General features: G+C 40.6%; 1 protein-coding gene across 2 annotated transcripts in view; it reads right to left on the reverse strand.

Moving 5' to 3' along the window:
- LOC140205290 (uncharacterized) overlaps positions 1 to 18,975 on the reverse strand; it is a 97,420-nt gene that overhangs the window by 26,145 nt on the left and 52,300 nt on the right. For both annotated transcript variants that reach the window (XM_072272797.1, XM_072272796.1), the window contains exons 3-10: positions 15,075 to 15,258; positions 12,635 to 12,792; positions 8,776 to 8,904; positions 8,547 to 8,641; positions 5,598 to 5,776; positions 3,737 to 3,826; positions 2,992 to 3,142; positions 368 to 503 (exon numbers count right to left, since the gene is read on the reverse strand). In XM_072272797.1, the coding sequence (XP_072128898.1) occupies positions 368 to 503; positions 2,992 to 3,142; positions 3,737 to 3,826; positions 5,598 to 5,776; positions 8,547 to 8,641; positions 8,776 to 8,904; positions 12,635 to 12,792; positions 15,075 to 15,258 (1,122 nt within the window). The remainder of the gene's footprint in view (positions 1 to 367; positions 504 to 2,991; positions 3,143 to 3,736; positions 3,827 to 5,597; positions 5,777 to 8,546; positions 8,642 to 8,775; positions 8,905 to 12,634; positions 12,793 to 15,074; positions 15,259 to 18,975) is intronic.

Below are 18,975 nucleotides of genomic sequence, written 5' to 3' on the forward strand. Positions count from 1 at the left end.
CATGGACCAACAGGATAAGGCATTTCTCCTACCCTCCGCTAAATTCAATTCTGACATCCTTCCCTATACCTTCCTGCAATCACTTTAAAATTATGCCCCTTCATATTAGCCATTTTGACCCTGGGAAAAACACTCTGGCTGTCCACTTGATCTACGCCTCTTACCTTCTTGTACGCCTCCATCAAGTTCTTTCTGGTTCACTTAGGTTTGTATCACAACAATGAATTACCCATGTAACCATCAATAAGGTTCCCCAAGGAAACAAAAGATCTTGAGTAGATGGACAAAATGGGAAGTGTACGAAGATTCAAAATGTCAGAACATGGAAAATGGCCAACAACAGAGTGCAGAGCCGAAGACTGCTTACACTTCAAGTCTTTTCTTCTCGGGTTCTTCTGACTTGACTGGGGAATGAGATGATGCATTGTGCTTTCTCTTCAGGACACTCTTAGCATTGGATATCATTGACTTCTCTTCTCGCATTTGTCGGCGCTTTGCTCGTTCTATTTTGGGGAGCAGATAGATGAAGTCAACATCAGGACAAAACTCCCCTCTTCAATAATAAAACATGTTGCATTTACATTACGTGTCAAGGTATATTTATTTGCTTTGTGGTGGTCTCTCTTTGCCAATACTATCATGTTGCCAGTCTACAAAGGCAACAAAAAGGTCAAATAGGTTTGTCCTTGACAGGGTTTAAAATAAAACACCCTGACTAGGCCAAAGAAAGACTGCAATTTTCTAAATGTATAGTGTCATGCAGTATTTGATTCTGAAAGATACAGGGTCTCACAGCACATTATTGTACATTCATCAGCTTATAATGTGATTAGTTTTGTTTTTTTCTCCTTCCAGATTCAAAACATTCCTTTTTCAAAAATAAAACATAATTATGAGACATTCAGGATATATTACAGGAAGTTTCAGTAGACAGACAAGACATGGACTCGATGGGCTGAACAGCCTATTTCAGTGCTGAAGCGTTCTATGACTATTTTAAGTGATTATTTCCCACACCCCCTTCCAGAGCAACATATCGTTTTGAATATGATGCACAAAACCACAGACAAGGAAAATAAGGGCCAAAAGATTTAGGCAACCAGACTATTTTGGAGAATGGCAATCCAAAGTTTTTCTTTTATACCTATTTCTAAGTTAGTTAGCTAGCTGTATATTTTGTGCAAATTGCTTTTTGGTTATTGGAATGTTTCCTAATTATATGGCAAGAGTAATAACAACCTTAACTTACACGTACCATATCATCAAAACATTAAAGTAAAACAAAAGTACTTTCTTTTCTCATAAACTGAAAAACACTACCCATTCTTGTAACACAGCAGCAACCAAAGATTCATTAATTGCCATCCTTTGTGTACAGAAAAGCCAATCGGCTAGAACCGCTGCAATCAGCTTGCAGGTCTGCAGCATAGATGACGAGGGTCTTAAGACATAATTCAGTCAGATTAGGCAAGGACAACTGGGTTCCTTGCCTGATGCCAATGTCAGACAGGATTTTATGACAGCTTTATGCTCACTTTTGGTATCAGATTTAGATTCCTAAAATGGAATTTGAACTTTGTAATGAATAATGAAGATATCTCTGCATGTTTCTTTTTAGATTAATTTTATTTGTTACATGTACATCGAACATGCGTTGTTTGCTTCAAAACAAACACGCCCACAACTCACCAATCCTCAACGTACATCTTTGGAATGTGGGAAGAAAGCAGAGCGCCTGAGGAAACTCATGCAGTCACAGGTAGAACATACAAACTCCTTACAGATAGCAGTGGGAATTGAACCCCAATCTTATAAACTGGCATTGTAAAGTGATTGTGCTATTCACTACTCGACTGTACAGCACCCCACCCCCAACATTTCAAAGCTAACTCTGTTTCTATCAGAGTACAAATAAATTAACCAAGCAATTAAGGTAAATAGAATCATCAATTGTGATTAAACATCTTAACGTTGAAGTGTTCTATGACTATTTTGAGTGGTTATTGGGGGGTTATATGGGAGGCAGGGTTTGAGGGTCAGCACAACACTGTGGGCCGAAGGGCCTGTAATGTGCTGTACTATTCTATGTTCTATCTTATAGTTCTGTAGTTCAGAAATATTTAAGTCTCCTTTACTCTTTCAGATTTTGAGCCATCTGTCTTAGACTCTCTTGATGCAGTTTAGAATGGAATCCAAGACCAGAAATGAAGCGCCTTGTAACTGAAAGTGCAAAGATTGATTACAATGAAATTTGTAAATTGCCATTACTGCTAACATTGTTTAATTATCCTATTTTATTTACTTAGAGATACTGTGTGGAACAAACTCTCTTGGCTCACCGAGCTGCTCTTGCCAGCTACCCAACAATTTAACCCTAGCTTAATCACTGGACAATTTTCAATGACCAATTAAACTACTAACTAGCATGTCTTTGGACTATGGAAGGAATCTGGAGTACCCAGAGGAAAGCCATGCACTTCAGGGGAAGGACATACAAAATTCTTACAGATGGCATCAGAACTGAACTCCGAACTCCAATGGCCCCAGCTATAATAGCATCTTGTTAACCCCTACGCTACTATCGTAATGGAATAAAGATTAAGCCATTGCTTAAGTAAGTTTTAATTTATTATTTTCTGCAGTGTAGAAAAATCAGGCCGGGGTGCATGACAAGATCAACTCCTAAACGAAACAGACCCATGTGGTAACCACAAATTACTCAAATATTCAGCAGGGAAATAGACAGGAGCAACAGCTCCCCAAAGAATAGTTCATTGGCACCAAACTCCTGTATGAACAAACTAAAGTGACCTGGCATGAATTCTGTTCTAACATGGAAGGTATTTTAAACAAAACTGTATAATGCCCCAATATACTCCAAATTTTGCACATGGAAGTACAACAAATCTTCTTCAGCAATGGAGAAATATTTCAAATATTTTTCTGCCAAAAAAATTATCGTGTTGAAGACATTAAGGAACACAGACTTACCTTCACGTGCAAGAATTCTTCCTTCTTCCTCAATTTGCTTAATTTCCTGTGGTGTAAACAGCCGCTGGGCTGCATAGTAGTACCCATCTTTCATTCTGTTATCCCCCAGTCTACCATACACAGCCTGCCTTTCCTTCAGTAGGGATGAAACCTGCAAATATCACAAATTCTTGGGTCAAAATATGCGTAATACAAGGCAGATTCATCTAAATTTACATTAGGCACATAGTTACATTTTTAAGGTGACTCATACTACCTATGTTTCTGGGAAGAGGCGGCACACTTGCATACTGATTTGCCTACTAAATGTCGACAATCTTCAAAGTTTGGAATACTTTGGGAACTCAATGTCAGTATCAGTATATCATGCCTGGTATTTGCACAAGTCACGTGTTAATTGACAGGGAGGTACATCATGATGACTTAGAACATAGAACAGTACAGCTCAATACAAGCCCTTTGGCCCATGATGTTGTGCCGACCTTTTAACCTATACAAGGATCAATCTAACATTCCCTCCTACATAGCCCTATATTTTGCTAATAGGGCTGGATACTATGGAGGAAGATGCAGTAATTGATGGGACATGGTCACATAGATGGGGTGGTAGGGATCTGATCATTCCAGGCTCCCATCCATCTTTTTACCTCATCCACACAGTGTTGCTCTAAAAGTACAATGAAGGCGACTTGCCCATCATCTGCAGCATGCAATTGGGAAAGAGATGGTGGAAATGATCACTTACCAATTCCTCCTGCTGCGTACGTTTCACAAGGAGACGATCTGAAGCCCTACGAGGAAGCATTTCAGCAAATTTCTTCTGCAGTTGTTTCTCCTGAGACCAGAAGAAAATTTAATTATGCCATATGGTTATTTTTTGACACTGAGATACAGAGTCACTCACTCAGTGGTGAAAGGGAAACTGGGAATATTATTTACATCTTTGTCGATTGAAAGTGTTACGATTTCATGTTGGCCACCATCATCTGCTTACACTTTAAATGAAGACAGCCAATGTGGCTTAGTCTTTGGAATGAGTTTCTGCCACAAGCTATAATGTGTTTTTATTTAGATGGCATCTAAGCCTGTATTGGAGAAACCCTGTTAATTTGTATTATTCAGCTATAAATACCATGAAATCCACAATTTAAAGGATCAACTGTTTGGACTGAAAATAGGAAATGAACTACATCTTCATTCTGCAGCTCTGTATTTCCCATTTTCTCCGACCAAAGACTGCACTTTCCTTCCAAGGACCAGCACAATGGATAATTGCAAGTGGAGAATGATAAAACCTTTCTTCCCATTAGTTACAAGCCAAGTCCTTTCAAAAGGGAAATAAAAGACTGAACTTGAAAGCCAAACATATTAATTAACTTCTGACAGCCAAGCAATTAAATCGATCAATTTAGAGATGAAACACGTCCCCTACATTCCTAAGAGACTCACCAACATGCATCAATCAAGAAGAAAATTCTAAAGGGGGAAAACACTCTGTAAGCCTTTTTATTTCATAAACTTTTTTTTTTTGGAAACCACTATTCAGCATACAATTTTGGTTATAGGTAGAGCTCCTCAAGTCATCCCATTTCCCCACTTGTTTCCTCATCTCTGTAAATTATTTTCCCATCCAATTTCTTCCTGAAAGCTCTAAGTGATTATGTTTTTTTATCAACCAAATAGGCAGCAAATTGTAGATCACAACTGTTCTCCACCTAAGAAGGTATTGTCGCATATTCACCTTATAATTTTTGCATATAACCAATTTCAAATGCCACACGTCTCTCCCCTTTCCAAGCACTATCAAAATGAACACACATTACGAACAGGCAGGGAGTACAGAAGCTTTGGATCCAACACCACCAGGATCGGGAATAGTAATTACACCTGAAACGTCGGTCTGCTGAATCGTTGTGGATAAATTCATTCACCACAACTCTGAACTGATGCCACGACCTACAGACCCACTTTCAAGAACTCTACAACTCATGTTCTCAATATTATTTATTTTATTTACACAATTTGTCTTCTTTTGCAAACGATTTTTTGTTGGTCTTTGTATTTGAATAGTTTTTCAAAAATTCTATTGTATTTCTTTATTTTCTGCAAATATCCGCAAGAAAATGAATCTCAAGGTAGGATTTTTTTTTACTTTATTGGGATACAGCAAATAGGTCCATATGGCCCTTCAAGCCACGCCGCCCAGCAATCTTCCAATTTAATGCTAGCCTAATCATGGGACAGTTTACAATGACCAATTAACTTGCCAACCGTACATCTTCGGACTCTGGAAAGAAACCAGAGTATCTGGAGGAAGTCCACGTGGTCATGAGGAGAGCACACAAACTCCTTGCAGGCGGAGGCAGGAACTGAACCCAGGTCACTGGTACTGTATAGCGCTGTGCTAACCACTATGTTACTGTGCTGCCCCGAATATGGTAACATTACTACCTTGGTACTTCAAAAATAAATTTTATTTTGACTCTCTTTTTTCTTGCTTCTACAGAGTTTTGCTGACTAGCCTGTGATAAATTTTTGGGCATGCCCCTGTGCTCTTGTCCTACTCATGATGTTACCTATATTTACCTAAACAGAAATGAGCTCACCTTCTGTACAAGTAGATTGCTGATCTCAGGGATGAAGTTCTCGGTTAATATTTTATACAGCTTCTTTTCCTTTGCACACTGACTCTCTCCAAAGGACTCAGCCAGATGTTTCCATTCTTCTAAAGTGTGACATACAAGACTCCATGTGCTCTTTTCATCTATATGCAGTACTGAAGAAACTAGTTCCAGAAATTAATCATGGAGAGAATTAGTATTATATTTTGGCTTTGTATTCACCACACTTGAGGAATGCTGTCAAACCCTATGAAGAATAACATCCAAGTTAAACTACTGTCTAAGGAACCCGAATCGATACCGAAGATCGAAGCCCAGGAGTTGAAGCCCGGCGGTCTGTCCTGGAGTTGGAGGACTGTTTGTGTGTGGGGTGGGTCGGAGGTTTGATGGGAGTGAGGAAAGGGGCTTGTTTTGCTGCTGCTGTTCTGTTCTGTGTGCTCTACTGAGCACTGTGGACGTGCTATGTTGGCACCGGAATGTGTTGGTTGTTAACGCAAACGATGCATTCCACTGAATGTTCCCATGTACACGTGATAAATTAATCTGAATTCCCCCAAAGCTCTCATCACCTCGACTAAGTATGTAAAATACACCTGATTAGAAAATACTACGTGCCAATCAAACCTCATGCAATTGAAACAAAAGTAAATACAAATCCATCTACGTTTGAAGTTTTTTGACATTAGGCCTCCAGAACCAGATGATACAAATGTGAAGTAGCCCAAGGATAACCCAATGACTATCTTCAGAAGTTTCAATACAATATCATGCCTAATGTGCTGAAGGAACATGGGGGTGGTTGTTTAGCATTATGGATGACTTAACAACATTTATATTTGTACAGCAAGAGTGCAAATCAAGGACTTGTGGCACAGTTACTTCAATGATAGAGGAACACAGAAAACCTACAGCACAATACAGGCCCTTCCGCCCACAATGCTGTGCCAAACATGTCCTTACTTTAAAAATTACCTAGGGTTACCCATAGCCCTCTATTTTTCTAAGCTGCAGGAGTCTCTTAAAAGACCCCATCATATCTGCCTCCACCACTGTTACCAGCAGCCCATTCCACGCATTCACCACTCTCTGCGTAAAAAAAACTTACACCCGACATCTCCTCCGTACCTGCTTCCAAGCACCTTAAAACTGTGTCCTCTCGTGTTAGCCACTTCAGCCCTGGGAAAAAGCCTCTGACTATCCACACAATCAATGCCTCTAATCATTTTATACACCTCTATCAGGTCACCTCTCATCCTCCACCACTCCAAAGAGAAAAGGCCGAGTTCACTCAACCTACTCTCATAAGGCATGCTCCCCAATCCAGGCAACATCCTTGTAAATCTCCTCTACACCCTTTCTATAGTTTCCACATCCTTCCTGTAGTGAGGTGACCAGAACTGAGCACATATGAACTTTTTCCACCAGCACCCCCCAGAGCTAACATATGATTGGGATTTTTATTAAATGCTTCATTTAATGATCGGACAAAGTCAGCATGGACTTGTGAAAGGAAAATCATGTCTGACGAATCTCATAGAATTTTTTGAGGATGTAACTAGTAGAGTGGATAGGGGAGAACCAGTGGATGTGGTATATTTGGATTTTCAGAAGGCTTTTGACAAGGTCCCACACAGGAGATTAGTGTGCAAACTTAAAGCACACGGTATTGGGGGTAAGGTATTGGTGTGGGTGGAGAGTTGGTTAGCAGACAGGAAGCAAAGAGTGGGAATAAACGGGACCTTTTCAGAATGGCAGGCGGTGACTAGTGGGGTACCGCAAGGCTCAGTGCTGGGACCCCAGTTGTTTACAATATATATTAATGACTTGGATGAGGGAATTAAATGCAGCATCTCCAAGTTTGCGGATGACACGAAGCTGGGTGGCAGTGTTAGCTGTGAGGAGGATGCTAAGAGGATGCAGGGTGACTTGGATAGGTTGGGTGAGTGGGCAAATTCATGGCAGATGCAATTTAATGTGGATAAGTGTGAAGTTATCCACTTTGGTGGCAAAATAGGAAAACAGATTATTATCTGAATGGTGGCCGATTAGGAAAAGGGGAGGTGCAACGAGACCTGGGTGTCATTATACACCAGTCATTGAAAGTGGGCATGCAGTTACAGCAGGCGGTGAAAAAGGCGAATGGTATGCTGGCATTTATAGCGAGAGGATTCGAGTACAGGAGCAGGGAGGTACTACTGCAGTTGTACAAGGCCTTGGTGAGACCACACCTGGAGTATTGTGTGCAGTTTTGGTCCCCTAATCTGAGGAAAGACATCCTTGCCATAGAGGGAGTACAAAGAAGGTTCACCAGATTGATTCCTGGGATGGCAGGACTTTCATATGAAGTAAGACTGGATGAACTGGGCTTGTACTCGTTGGAATTTAGAAGATTGAGGGGGGGATCTGATTGAAACGTATAAGATCCTAAAGGGATTGGACAGGCTAGATGCAGGAAGATTGTTCCCGATGTTGGGGAAGTCCAGAACGAGGGGCCACAGTTTGAGGATAGAGGGGAAGCCTTTTAGGACCGAGACTAGGAAAAACTTCTTCACACAGAGAGTGGTGAATCTGTGGAATTCTCTGCCACAGGCAACAGTTGAGGCCAGTTCATTGGCTATATTTAAGAGGGAGTTAGATATGGCCCTTGTGGCTACGGGGGTCAGGGGGTATGGAGGGAAGGCTGGGGCGGGGTTCTGAGTTGGATGATCAGCCATGATCATAATAAATGGCGGTGCAGGCTCAAAGGGCCGAATGGCCTACTCCTGCACCTATTTTCTATGTTTCTATATCAGTATGATATAATCATGAACTGTTTCAGTTCCATAATCTACATCTAATTAGCAATTTACTAAATGCCACTTAGCGCATATTCTTCATCACTCATCACCTGCCAATAAGTACCACCAATAGTGCTTTGTCCTTATACATTCTTACCATTACATCCAATTGCATCATTTTCCTTCTGCACATTAGCCTCTTCATCAGAGGTTCCACCAAGCAATCCACTTCCCTTTTCTCCTCGCTCAAACCTAAACAGGAAACTGAAATCTTAAAGTCTGGAAGAAATGTGTTAATTGCAACAGTAACAAGCATTATTCAGCAAAATGTTACTTAACTGTAACACATTATGAAACTGAACTGCTGTTTGTATGTTCTATCCTACCTTGATTTTGATAAACTGTAACGAAGTTTCCACTTTTTCTTCAGCTTCTCATTTTCAGTTTTTGTAATATTTTTATGTAATACCTTGGAATTTTTCATTTTTTGTTCCTCTTTGAGTTTCTTTCCTTTCCTAGAAAGCAAAGGTTACAGTGACTCACTGAAAGTTAACATCTGACAATACAGAAATCCCCCAATTTTCGAACATTCACTTTACCACACATTGCTGTTACGAAAGACCTACATTAGTTACCTGTTCTTGGTGTTTTCACTGTTACAAAAAAAGGCAGCGCGCGAAAAAAAGCAGCGCACACCCCGAGCAGCCACTCTCTCCTGGATTCGGAACTGCATTCTCACCGGCATTGCTTAAACACGTGCCTGTGAGCATCCATTTTCAAGGTGAGTTCTAAGGTATCAGAAAAGCCTAAAAGAGCTTGTAAGAGTGTTACACTTAGCGTAAAACTAGACATAATTAAGCGTTTCGATCGTGGTAAACGAAGTAAGGACAAAGTGAGCTTGGCTTGTGGAAGTTGACAAAGATGATGTTGAAGAGGTTTTGGCATCCCATGACCAAGAACTGATAGATGAAGAGCTGATGCAATTGGAAGAGGAAAGGATAACAATTGAAACCGAATGCAGTAGCAAACGGACCAAAAGTGAAGATGTCCAGGAACTGAATGTGAAGCAACTGCGTGAGATTTTCTCTGTAAATTATTGCAGAAAAATACGACTTTAATTTTGAAAGGGTATGTCGGTTTAGGGAATATTTGCAAGACGGTTTGAGTCCTTACAAAGAACTGTATGATAGAAAAATGCGCGAGGCTAAGCAGTCAAGCATACTGTCGTTTTTCAAGCCTTCAACATCAGCCACAGCAGACGACGAACCTTGACCAACTGCATCGAGGCAAGCAGACAAAGAAGATGATGACTTGCCTGCCCTGATGGAAACAGATGACGAGATGACACCCCAGTGTCCCACCACCCCAACCCCTGGGCTGCGGACAGATACCAATCCGCGAAGAATGCAGCGGTAGTCGGGACGCACCCAGTACATCTTTAAGAAAAAAAGCCGAAATAAACAAGCTAATTAATTAGGTGCCGCTCGGCACATAAATGTCGGCCCAGATCAGAGGCGATTGCTGATTTCATCGCGGATCGGTATCGGTCGGCTGCCCGGAGGGTGGGGGCCACTGCACCACCCCAACCTCCAACGACTCAGCCTACCACACCATCATCAGTGTGCTTGATGTCTTCCTGATTCCCGTAAGTGATACTACACTGTACATACATTATTTCTACTTTATATAGGTTGTGTATTTTTACGTGTTATTTGGTATGATTTGGCAGCTTCATAGCTTGAAGGTTACTGGAGAGAGTGTTTTTGCCGAGAGTGCTTGTGCCGCGTTTCTGCCAACAGCACTTGCACCATGTTTCTGCCGAGAGCGCTTGCGTGAGATTTTCGCTATGGAGAACAGTGCGGCAATGATTGTAGAGAAGTATTTCTACTTTATATAGGCCGTGTACTTATCATATCAATCCTGCTTTTACTATATGTTACTGTTATTTTAGGTTTTATGTGTTATTTGGCATGATTTGATAGGTTACTTTTGGGTCTGCGAACGCTCAGAAATTTTCCCCATATAAATAAATGGTAATTGCTTCTTCGCTTTACGACATTCCGGCTTACGAACCGTTTCATAGGAACGCTCTACCTTCGGATGGCGGGGGAAACCTGCATCTAGAAAATACCACTAATTTTTTTTGTAAATATGCTATTTCTTTTTCTCAGTTCCTTCACCTCCACATCCGTTTTTTTTTAGGAAATTGGAGATGTTGCCCTCCTTCAAAGAAAGTGGTTTCCTCTCCTCCAGCACTGATCCTGCCCTCATCCGCATCTCCCCCATTTCCTGGACATCCACTCTCACCCCACCTTCCTGCTGCCTTAATAGGGAAAGAGTTCCTCTTGGTCTAACCTACCACCCCATGAGCTTCCATATCCAACACATCATTCTTCGCAACTTATACCATCTCCAAAGGGATTGTACCAACAAACAATCTTTACCTCCCCTCCCACTTTCTGCAGGGATGGCTCCCTCTATATTTCTCTTGCCCATTTACCTCTCTCCATTAATCTCCCTCCTGGCACTTATCCCTGCAAACGGCCGAAGTGCTACACCTGCCCATTCACCTTCTCCCTCACCTCCAGTCAGGGCCTCACACAGTCCTTCCAGGTGAGGCAACACTTCACCTGTGGATTGTTGGGTTTGCCTATTGTATCTGGTGCTCCTGATGCAGCCTCTTCAACTTCGGTAAGTTAGGGGACTGCTTTGTCAAGCACCTCTGCTCCATCTGCCAAAAATGGAACTTCCCAGATACCAGCCATTTTAATTCCCATTCTCCTTCCTGTTCCAACATGTTGGTACATGGCCTTCTCTTCTGCTATGATGAGGTCTCTCTCAGGGTGGAGGAGCAACAGCTCATATTCTGTCTGGTTACCCTCCAACATGATGGCATGAATATCGATTTCCCCTTCTGGAAGTTATTTCTTCCCCTCCCTTTCCCTCTCTTCGGTTCCCCACTCTGGCCTCACCTGCCTATCACCTCCCCCCGGGTCTCCTAATCCTTCCCTTCCTCCTCTGGTTCACTCTCTTTTCCTATCAGATTCCTTCCTCTCCAGCCCCTTACATTTTCTACCAATCTGTCTTAGAAACATAGAAAATAGGTGCAGGAGTAGGCCATTCGGCCCTTCGAGCCTGCACCACCATTCAGTACGATCATGGCTGATCATCCAACTCAGAACCCTGTACCTGCCTTCTCTCCATACCCCTTGATCCCTTTAGCCACAAGGGCCATATCTAACTCCCTCTTAAATATAGCCAGTGAACTGGCCTCAACTGTTTCCTGTGGCAGAGAATTCCACAGATTCACCACTCTCTGTGTGAAGAAGTTTTTCCTCAGACTTCACCTATTACCTTCCAGCTGGTCCTCCTTTCCCTCCCACCTTTTTATTCTGGCATCTTCCCCCTTCCTTTCCAGTCTTGAAGAAGGGTCTCGGTCCAAAATATCGACTGCTTATACACTTCTATAGATGCTGTCTGACCTGCTGAGTTCCTCTTGCATTTTGTGTGGGTTGCATTGGATTTCCAGCATCCAGAAAATACCTTGTTTGCGAAGTCACAAGCAATCTCGACACAAAAGGGATGAAACCGGGAGACAGAAGGAATGACATTGAGCTAGAACACCAGCCACAAACATACCGAACAGTCCACACCTGTTTCTGTTTTTATTTTAAAAAGGTAGTTGAAAAAAAACACACACCTGCAACTAACCCATAGGCAGACAGAAGAATAATTGGGCCAAAAAGGCCAAGAAAGGAAAACACCGTAATCTTTGATCCCCTTACTAATCAAGAATCCGCTTTAAATGTACTCAATGACTTGGCCTCCATAGCTGTATATATTCACATATTCCCTAACCTCTAGCTAAAGAAACTCCTCATCTCCATTCTAAAGGGACATCCTTATATTCTGAGGCTGTACCCTCTGGTTCTGGACTCTCCCACTATAGGAAATATCCTCTCCACGTCCACTCTATCTTGGCCTTTCAATATTTGATAGGTTTCAATGAGATCCTCCCTCATTCTTCTAAACTCCAGTGATTACAGGGCCAGAGCCATTAAGACAGTCCTTATATTCAAGGAGAATTACCTGAAATATCCAGGTACTCTCTAATTCCAATACTTCAACTGAGAGACATCACTGCACACTGATCAAAATGAATTTTTGCACTTAATTAACGGGCAATTTGAATCAACCTTGTACTTAAAGAAATTTAAATGAATTAAAATACAAAATTTTAATTACTTATTATCATTCTTTGATAGTTTATATTTTGGGTCCTCCTTCGGCGGTGCTGGTGAAGGCATCTCTTTGTACAGCCTGGTGCCATAGAAATACCAGTATCGAGCCCCAGTGTTGTCCTCTCCGAGGGCTTCTACTCTTAAGCTATCTGCTTCGAGACCCTGAAACAAAATTCATATACATCATACCAAGAGTCAGATTAAAAAAAAGTTCTAGGGAAAGGTTAACTAAGTTAGAACTTTAGTCTCTGGAATGTAGAAGATTGAAGGGAGATTTTTATATAGGTATACAAAATCATGAGAGGTATAGATAGGGTAAACTGCAAGCAGGTTTTTTCCACTGAAGTGGATGAGGCTACAACTAGAGGTCATGGGTTAAGGGTGAAAGGTGAAATGATTAAGGGGAATTTCTTCATTCAGAATGTGATGAGAGTTTGGAACAAGCTGCCAGCTCAAGTGGTAGATGCAGGGTTGATTTAAACATTTAAGAGAAATTTGGATACATGAATGGGAGGAGTATGGAGGGCTATGGTCCAGCTGCAGGTTGATGGGACTAGGCAGATTAATGGTTTAGCACAGACCTGATGGGCTGTAGGCCTGTTCCTGTGTTGTAGTGTTCTATGACTCTAAATCATGCTTTGTAACACCATTCCTCCCAATAAATATCTTTATTTGGTTTTATAGTCTACAAATATGAATATACAGCCTAAAAAAGTATAGAGTACCACAAAAAAGGTTACAAGATGTGAGAAATTTATGAAGCATAACCTACAGAAATTGTGATGGGTGGGGAGACTGTGGAGGAAAAAAAAAAGGTAAACATGGACCACATCCTTGCTTTGGCTTTTTAGTAAGACAGGAGGGAGACATGCAGTCGTGATACCCAAGTTCATTCTTTCAAGTTCAAGCACCACAGTTCTTCTTGATATACAGTTAATTGCTCAGACCTGGATATACAGGCCGCACCCCCCCCCCCCAGTAATGAACTGGTTAAATTTTGACAGATACTCCCAAGTTAATTTTGTCTTTCAGTGGGAAAGCACACAAAAACCATTTGATATAGTAACCATACCTTCTCAGTATGATAATAAATCACATCAAAATACATATATGGGTAAGAACAAATTTACTGAAGGTGAAGAGTGAGGAAACTAGCTCTGCAGTTCATTGGAATGAATGCATGTACCTAACATCAAGACATCTGAGAGTATGCGGGCAGTGGGCAAATCATCCCTTGTGCTTCTTGATCTCACCACTTGAGATTCAGTGTCACGCAACCCTGCCACTTTGATCTGGCCTACGCCTTCATTAACCAGGTCCAACACTTGCCTTTATTGGATCTTGCTCCTCCTTACAGAAGTCATCAGGTTTGTGGGGGTGTGACTAGGATTAAGTGGGGTAGTATCTACAGATATTTGGGTGCTTGTAGGGAGGGCCTGAACAAGACATAATTGTAAAGTTTGTAGTCCATATAGAAGATAAAAGATTTCAAGAGGTCATATAAACTGGAGAAGGCAGTAGATGCAGAGCCAATTAAATTAAAAATGATATATTTTCACTGGAAGGATAAAGAGAGGCAAATAATCAAAGGTTTATAAGAGGGTGCAGGCTCAGAGGATTGCACACAAATCTCCAAAAGACATATTGTGAAAATTACTTCAAGAAGAAAAGGATATTTAATTTTATTAATAGAGGCATAAGGTACAAGCATAAAGAAACCCCATGCAAGCTTAGTGAATAAGGAACAGAAAGATATTGAATTAATGCAGGCAAATGCAATTACTATAGACAGGCATGATGGTTGGTTGAAAGGCCTATTTCTATGGTGTACAATTAACAGTCAGATGTATGCAAATTAAATCAACGAAAAGTAAACTTGAAATTGACTTTAAAAAATGTAAGGAATTAAACCCTTGATAATTTTGTTCAGAAAGACAGTGAATTTGGAGTTTAGAATAATACAATAGTGAAATTCAGTAGTAGAGATGTGGTACCTAATCACAATTTTCATGTTCCTGTATTTAACAGCAGCATCTTTACAAAAACTATAAATAATCTAACCTTGAAGGAAAGTACAGTGAAAAACATCTTAAATCAGAGCAGAACACAAGAGGCATTAAGACTGGGAAGCCACTGAAAACATTTGCAGCAGATAAATTTAGCAACTTTAAAAACTGCTCTATACCAGCACACTGCAAAGTTTATAATGGCTACTGAGAACATTTATTGTGGCACACCGAATTTATACTTACAAAAACATCAACATTTCAACAACCTGACCAACGCCATTGTGCTAATATTCCTCTACATCAGGCTTCCTCAACCTGGGATCCACAGATCCTCCGCTTAATGGTATTGGCCCATGGCATAAAAAAGATCGGGCACCCCTGCTCTAGGTTAATATATTTAAGAGGGAAAAAAATCCAAAAAATAAAATCCCTTACCTTTAGAAGGTCAAATACATCTGTGGCATCCAAACGGTAATCACATAGTCTGTGCAAAATTTCTACAATTACCCTGGAAGAAAGACCCCTAAAGTGTATTCCCTGCAGTGGGTTTTCCTTCCCCTCTTCGAGTTCCCATCGATGTCGCATGATGTCTTCAAGATACATGTGGAAATTCTCTATGCTGATGAGAGAAACAAAGCACTTTTGAGTGATCATTTCAGTAAATGAATGGGTGTGTTTATCATTACCACCTCCCATCATTCCAGCTAAAGGTCACAGCGAGACACATGAAATGATGTGCCACAAGATCTGCAGCAGTTTTGAGTGAAATAATTCTGCAATTGTAAAGAGATTGCTTTAAGTTATATAGGCCTCCAATATGCTATTTAGAGGAAAAGGAGACACACCAGAAACAATGCCAATGCTTCACATCAAATTAACTATCTGGGATTCAGGCCACAAAAGCACTTTGATGCATTAGAATGGATTTTTTCTTGTGCCAATTGGAGAGATACTTTAAGTTTTACTTCCAAAGTATTAAATAGATTAAGAAACAAGGAAGCTTTCAAAATCAAAACCAAAATATGTTGATTAAGTAGCAAATGCACTATTGCCATCTGCATAGGATGAACTCAGGGGAATTAATTCTCTGATCAGTTATCTCAGCTGTATATTAATTCTAAGGTCAATAACATCTCTCCATTCAAAAACTTGAGCCTCTGACAGAAGTTAAATCAAAACACAACAGAAAGAAAGTGCATTATAATTCTGAGAATTTATTAAATACTTTCTTCCTTATTTATTTCATAAAGTTCCAACTTTTATCTGCTAACGTTACCATGTTTTACAGAATTCATGGCCAATCCTCAAAATAAAACTGGTGATCGCGACAGTTGAAACTTATCTCCCTGAAATGAATAAATAGTTCCTATCAATTTAAACTTCATGAAAATGAACATTCAAATACAGGTTCATAAAATAAAATAGAAAATATTGACACAGGAGACTACATGGTCCTTGACAAAAACTACCCTATTCCATCCCAGTTTCCATCATAACATCTGTAACGTTATAGGTTATGGTTCTGTCAGTCAGTGCTGTCATCCTCAGGCAACAAATGAATTTTCCTCAATTCCTCTCTATAGAATGGAATGGAAATAAAGAAATTACCTACAGGATAGGACTCTTCTCACTGACATACAATAACTCCCAATCCAGCTAGTCATCATAATCACAGGAAAGATATTGTATTTTTACACAATGCCAGGACTGGAAAGTTACAGTGGTTAGAAACACTGGATAAGGTTGTTTTCTTTCATCCATGTACCTATCTGTGAATCTCTTAAAATGTCCCTCATGAATCTGCCTCTACCACCATACCAGGCAGTGCGGTCCATGCACCTATTCCTGTGTTTAAAAAAACCTACCCCTGACTCCGCACCCCCCAATATCTTCCCCCAATCACTGTAAAATTATGACCCCTATTAGCCATTTCCACCCTGGGAAAAAGTCTCTGGTTGTTCACTTTTATCATCCAGTGCAGCTCTATCAAGTCACCTCTCATCCTCCTTTGCTCCAAAGTGAAAGCCCTAGCTCACTCGACCCATCCTCATAATACATACTCTCCAATCCAGGCAACATCCTGGTACATCTCCCCTGCACACTCTCTGAAGCTTCCACATCCTTTTTGTGAGGCTACCAGAACTGAACACAATACTCCATGTGGGGTCTAATCAGTATTTTACAGAGCTGCAACATTACCTTGTAGCTCTTGTTTAATTTAATTGAGGTGCCTAAAGTTTTGAGGAGCCTTGATGGGTACAGACCCACTTCCCTTCAGAATTAAAGATCAGGGCACATACAGTATATACAACGTATAGTAGGATCAGAAGTGAAGAAAATCTTTTTTTCACTGACAGGGTTCAAGATCCAAAACTCACTGTCTCAAAAGGCAGAACCCTCCCACATTTGAAAAATATGTGGTGCACATAAAGAGATACAATCTACTAGGCTGCAGACCTCATGATTAAAGCAAACTATTTTCTCCACCCAAATGGCTTAATTGACCTCCTCCTGTATCATAACCTTTTTAGGATTTTGATTTGCAAAATTCACGTGTTTTTAAATGTTCTACGGCCTTGTTCTAAATAAATTGTAGGCAACTGTTCATCTCTGTCCACCATGATCTGACCTCTTCTACATCCTTGAAAAGGAGTAAAGGGACTACCTTTCGAGCTGATTCCAGTTCTGTTAAAGGGTGTCCACGCCAAACTTCTACTTTTTATTCCTTTCCCTAGATACGACCTGAATTGCTGAGTTCCTCTAGCATTTTCTGTGCGCAACTGTGGACTTCCAGCAGCTGCAGAATTTTTTGTGTTCTTAAATCTCTGAATTTCATTTTGCATTAGTCCAGAAACATCCCCAAAGTTTTCATCATTTTTCCGTGCTTTTCATATGGCCCATAAGTTTGCTTGGAAGCTCATCTTAATATTTCACATTGCTTGGTGACAAGAGGCCTTGGGTATATGCTAGCATTTTTAAAGTAAAAGTTACCCAGACCATTTCTATCTTGGCTCCTAGCCTGAGACCTGCAATTATTTTTTTTAAACCCGTAGTTATTCAACTGCTCTTTGTCATGGTTGAAACTGCTTCTTCAGCCTTTTGAGTGATGACCATAAGACATAGGAGCAGAATTTAATATTCTCTTTTTGTAAATAAAGTCTGTACATTAATCACCCCCTCTTATCTTTATAGGCCACTTAAATCAAAATACAAAGTGATCAGCATTTTGCTCCTAAATATTGAGTCCACCCTATTTCATCATGGCTGATTTACTATCCTTCTGAACCCCATTCTCCTGTCTTCTCCCTGACCTTTGACACCCTTACTAATCAAGAACCTATCAATCTTTGCTTTAAATATACCCAATGACTTGGCCTCTACAGCCATATGTGGCAAACAATTCCACAGATTCACCACCCTCTGGCTAAAGAAATTCCTCATGATTACTCACTGAATAAGAAAGCATTTACCTTTGTTCCTTATGCCAATGTCAGCAATGTCAATCCATCCTTCAACGGAAAAATGTCTCTTTATTTATGATACCAAACACCTGTCCAATCTTTTCCCCATTTAGTCTACTCCCAAGAGAACAATCCCAACTGTTCCAATTGACAGAAGTCTATTATCCCCAATTTTTTTTTTTGCAGTCCTCCTGATGTAAAGTGCCCAGGTTAAGAGACTTTCCCTCCAAGCCAGTGTTTTTAGTGTTAAACATAACCGCTTCGCTTTTACACTTTATGTTTATATTTATAAAGCCTTTGTAAACTGCTTTCACAAACTCTCCTGCCATTTGAAAGATTTGTAAAGATTATATTGCCTCTTTACTCTTGATACTTAAATACATCATTCTGTACCTCAGTATTAAATTTCATCACCCCACCAGTCCATGTGTTTTGTAAATTGATTGTGGACTTCAGGAAGGGAAAGTTGAGGGAACACACACTAAACCCTTATCAAGAGTTGAAAAGGGTGTGCAGTTTCAGGTCCCTGGGTGTCAATATCTCAGAGGATCTATCCTGTGCCCTGCATATTGATGTGACTATGAAGAAGGAACTCCAGCAGGTATATATGGCTCACCAAAAGCTCTAGCAAATTTCTATTGATGTCCCGTGGTGAGCATTTTAACTGGTTGCATCACTGTCTGGTACAGAGGGGCCACTATACGGGATCGGAAAAAAATTTGCAGTGGGTTGCAAAGGCATCCCCAGCATCGTGGATATCTTCAAAAAGTGATATCTCAAAAAGGTGGCATCTGCTATTAAGTATACCAGACATTCAAGAGTATCAGGGAAACTAAGTTTGTGCAGTGAAAATTACGACTGAGAAGGCGCTCAGG

This window comes from Mobula birostris, chromosome 11, assembly GCF_030028105.1.
Source record: "Mobula birostris isolate sMobBir1 chromosome 11, sMobBir1.hap1, whole genome shotgun sequence".
In the NCBI taxonomy this organism is placed as follows: Eukaryota; Metazoa; Chordata; class Chondrichthyes; order Myliobatiformes; family Myliobatidae; genus Mobula; species Mobula birostris.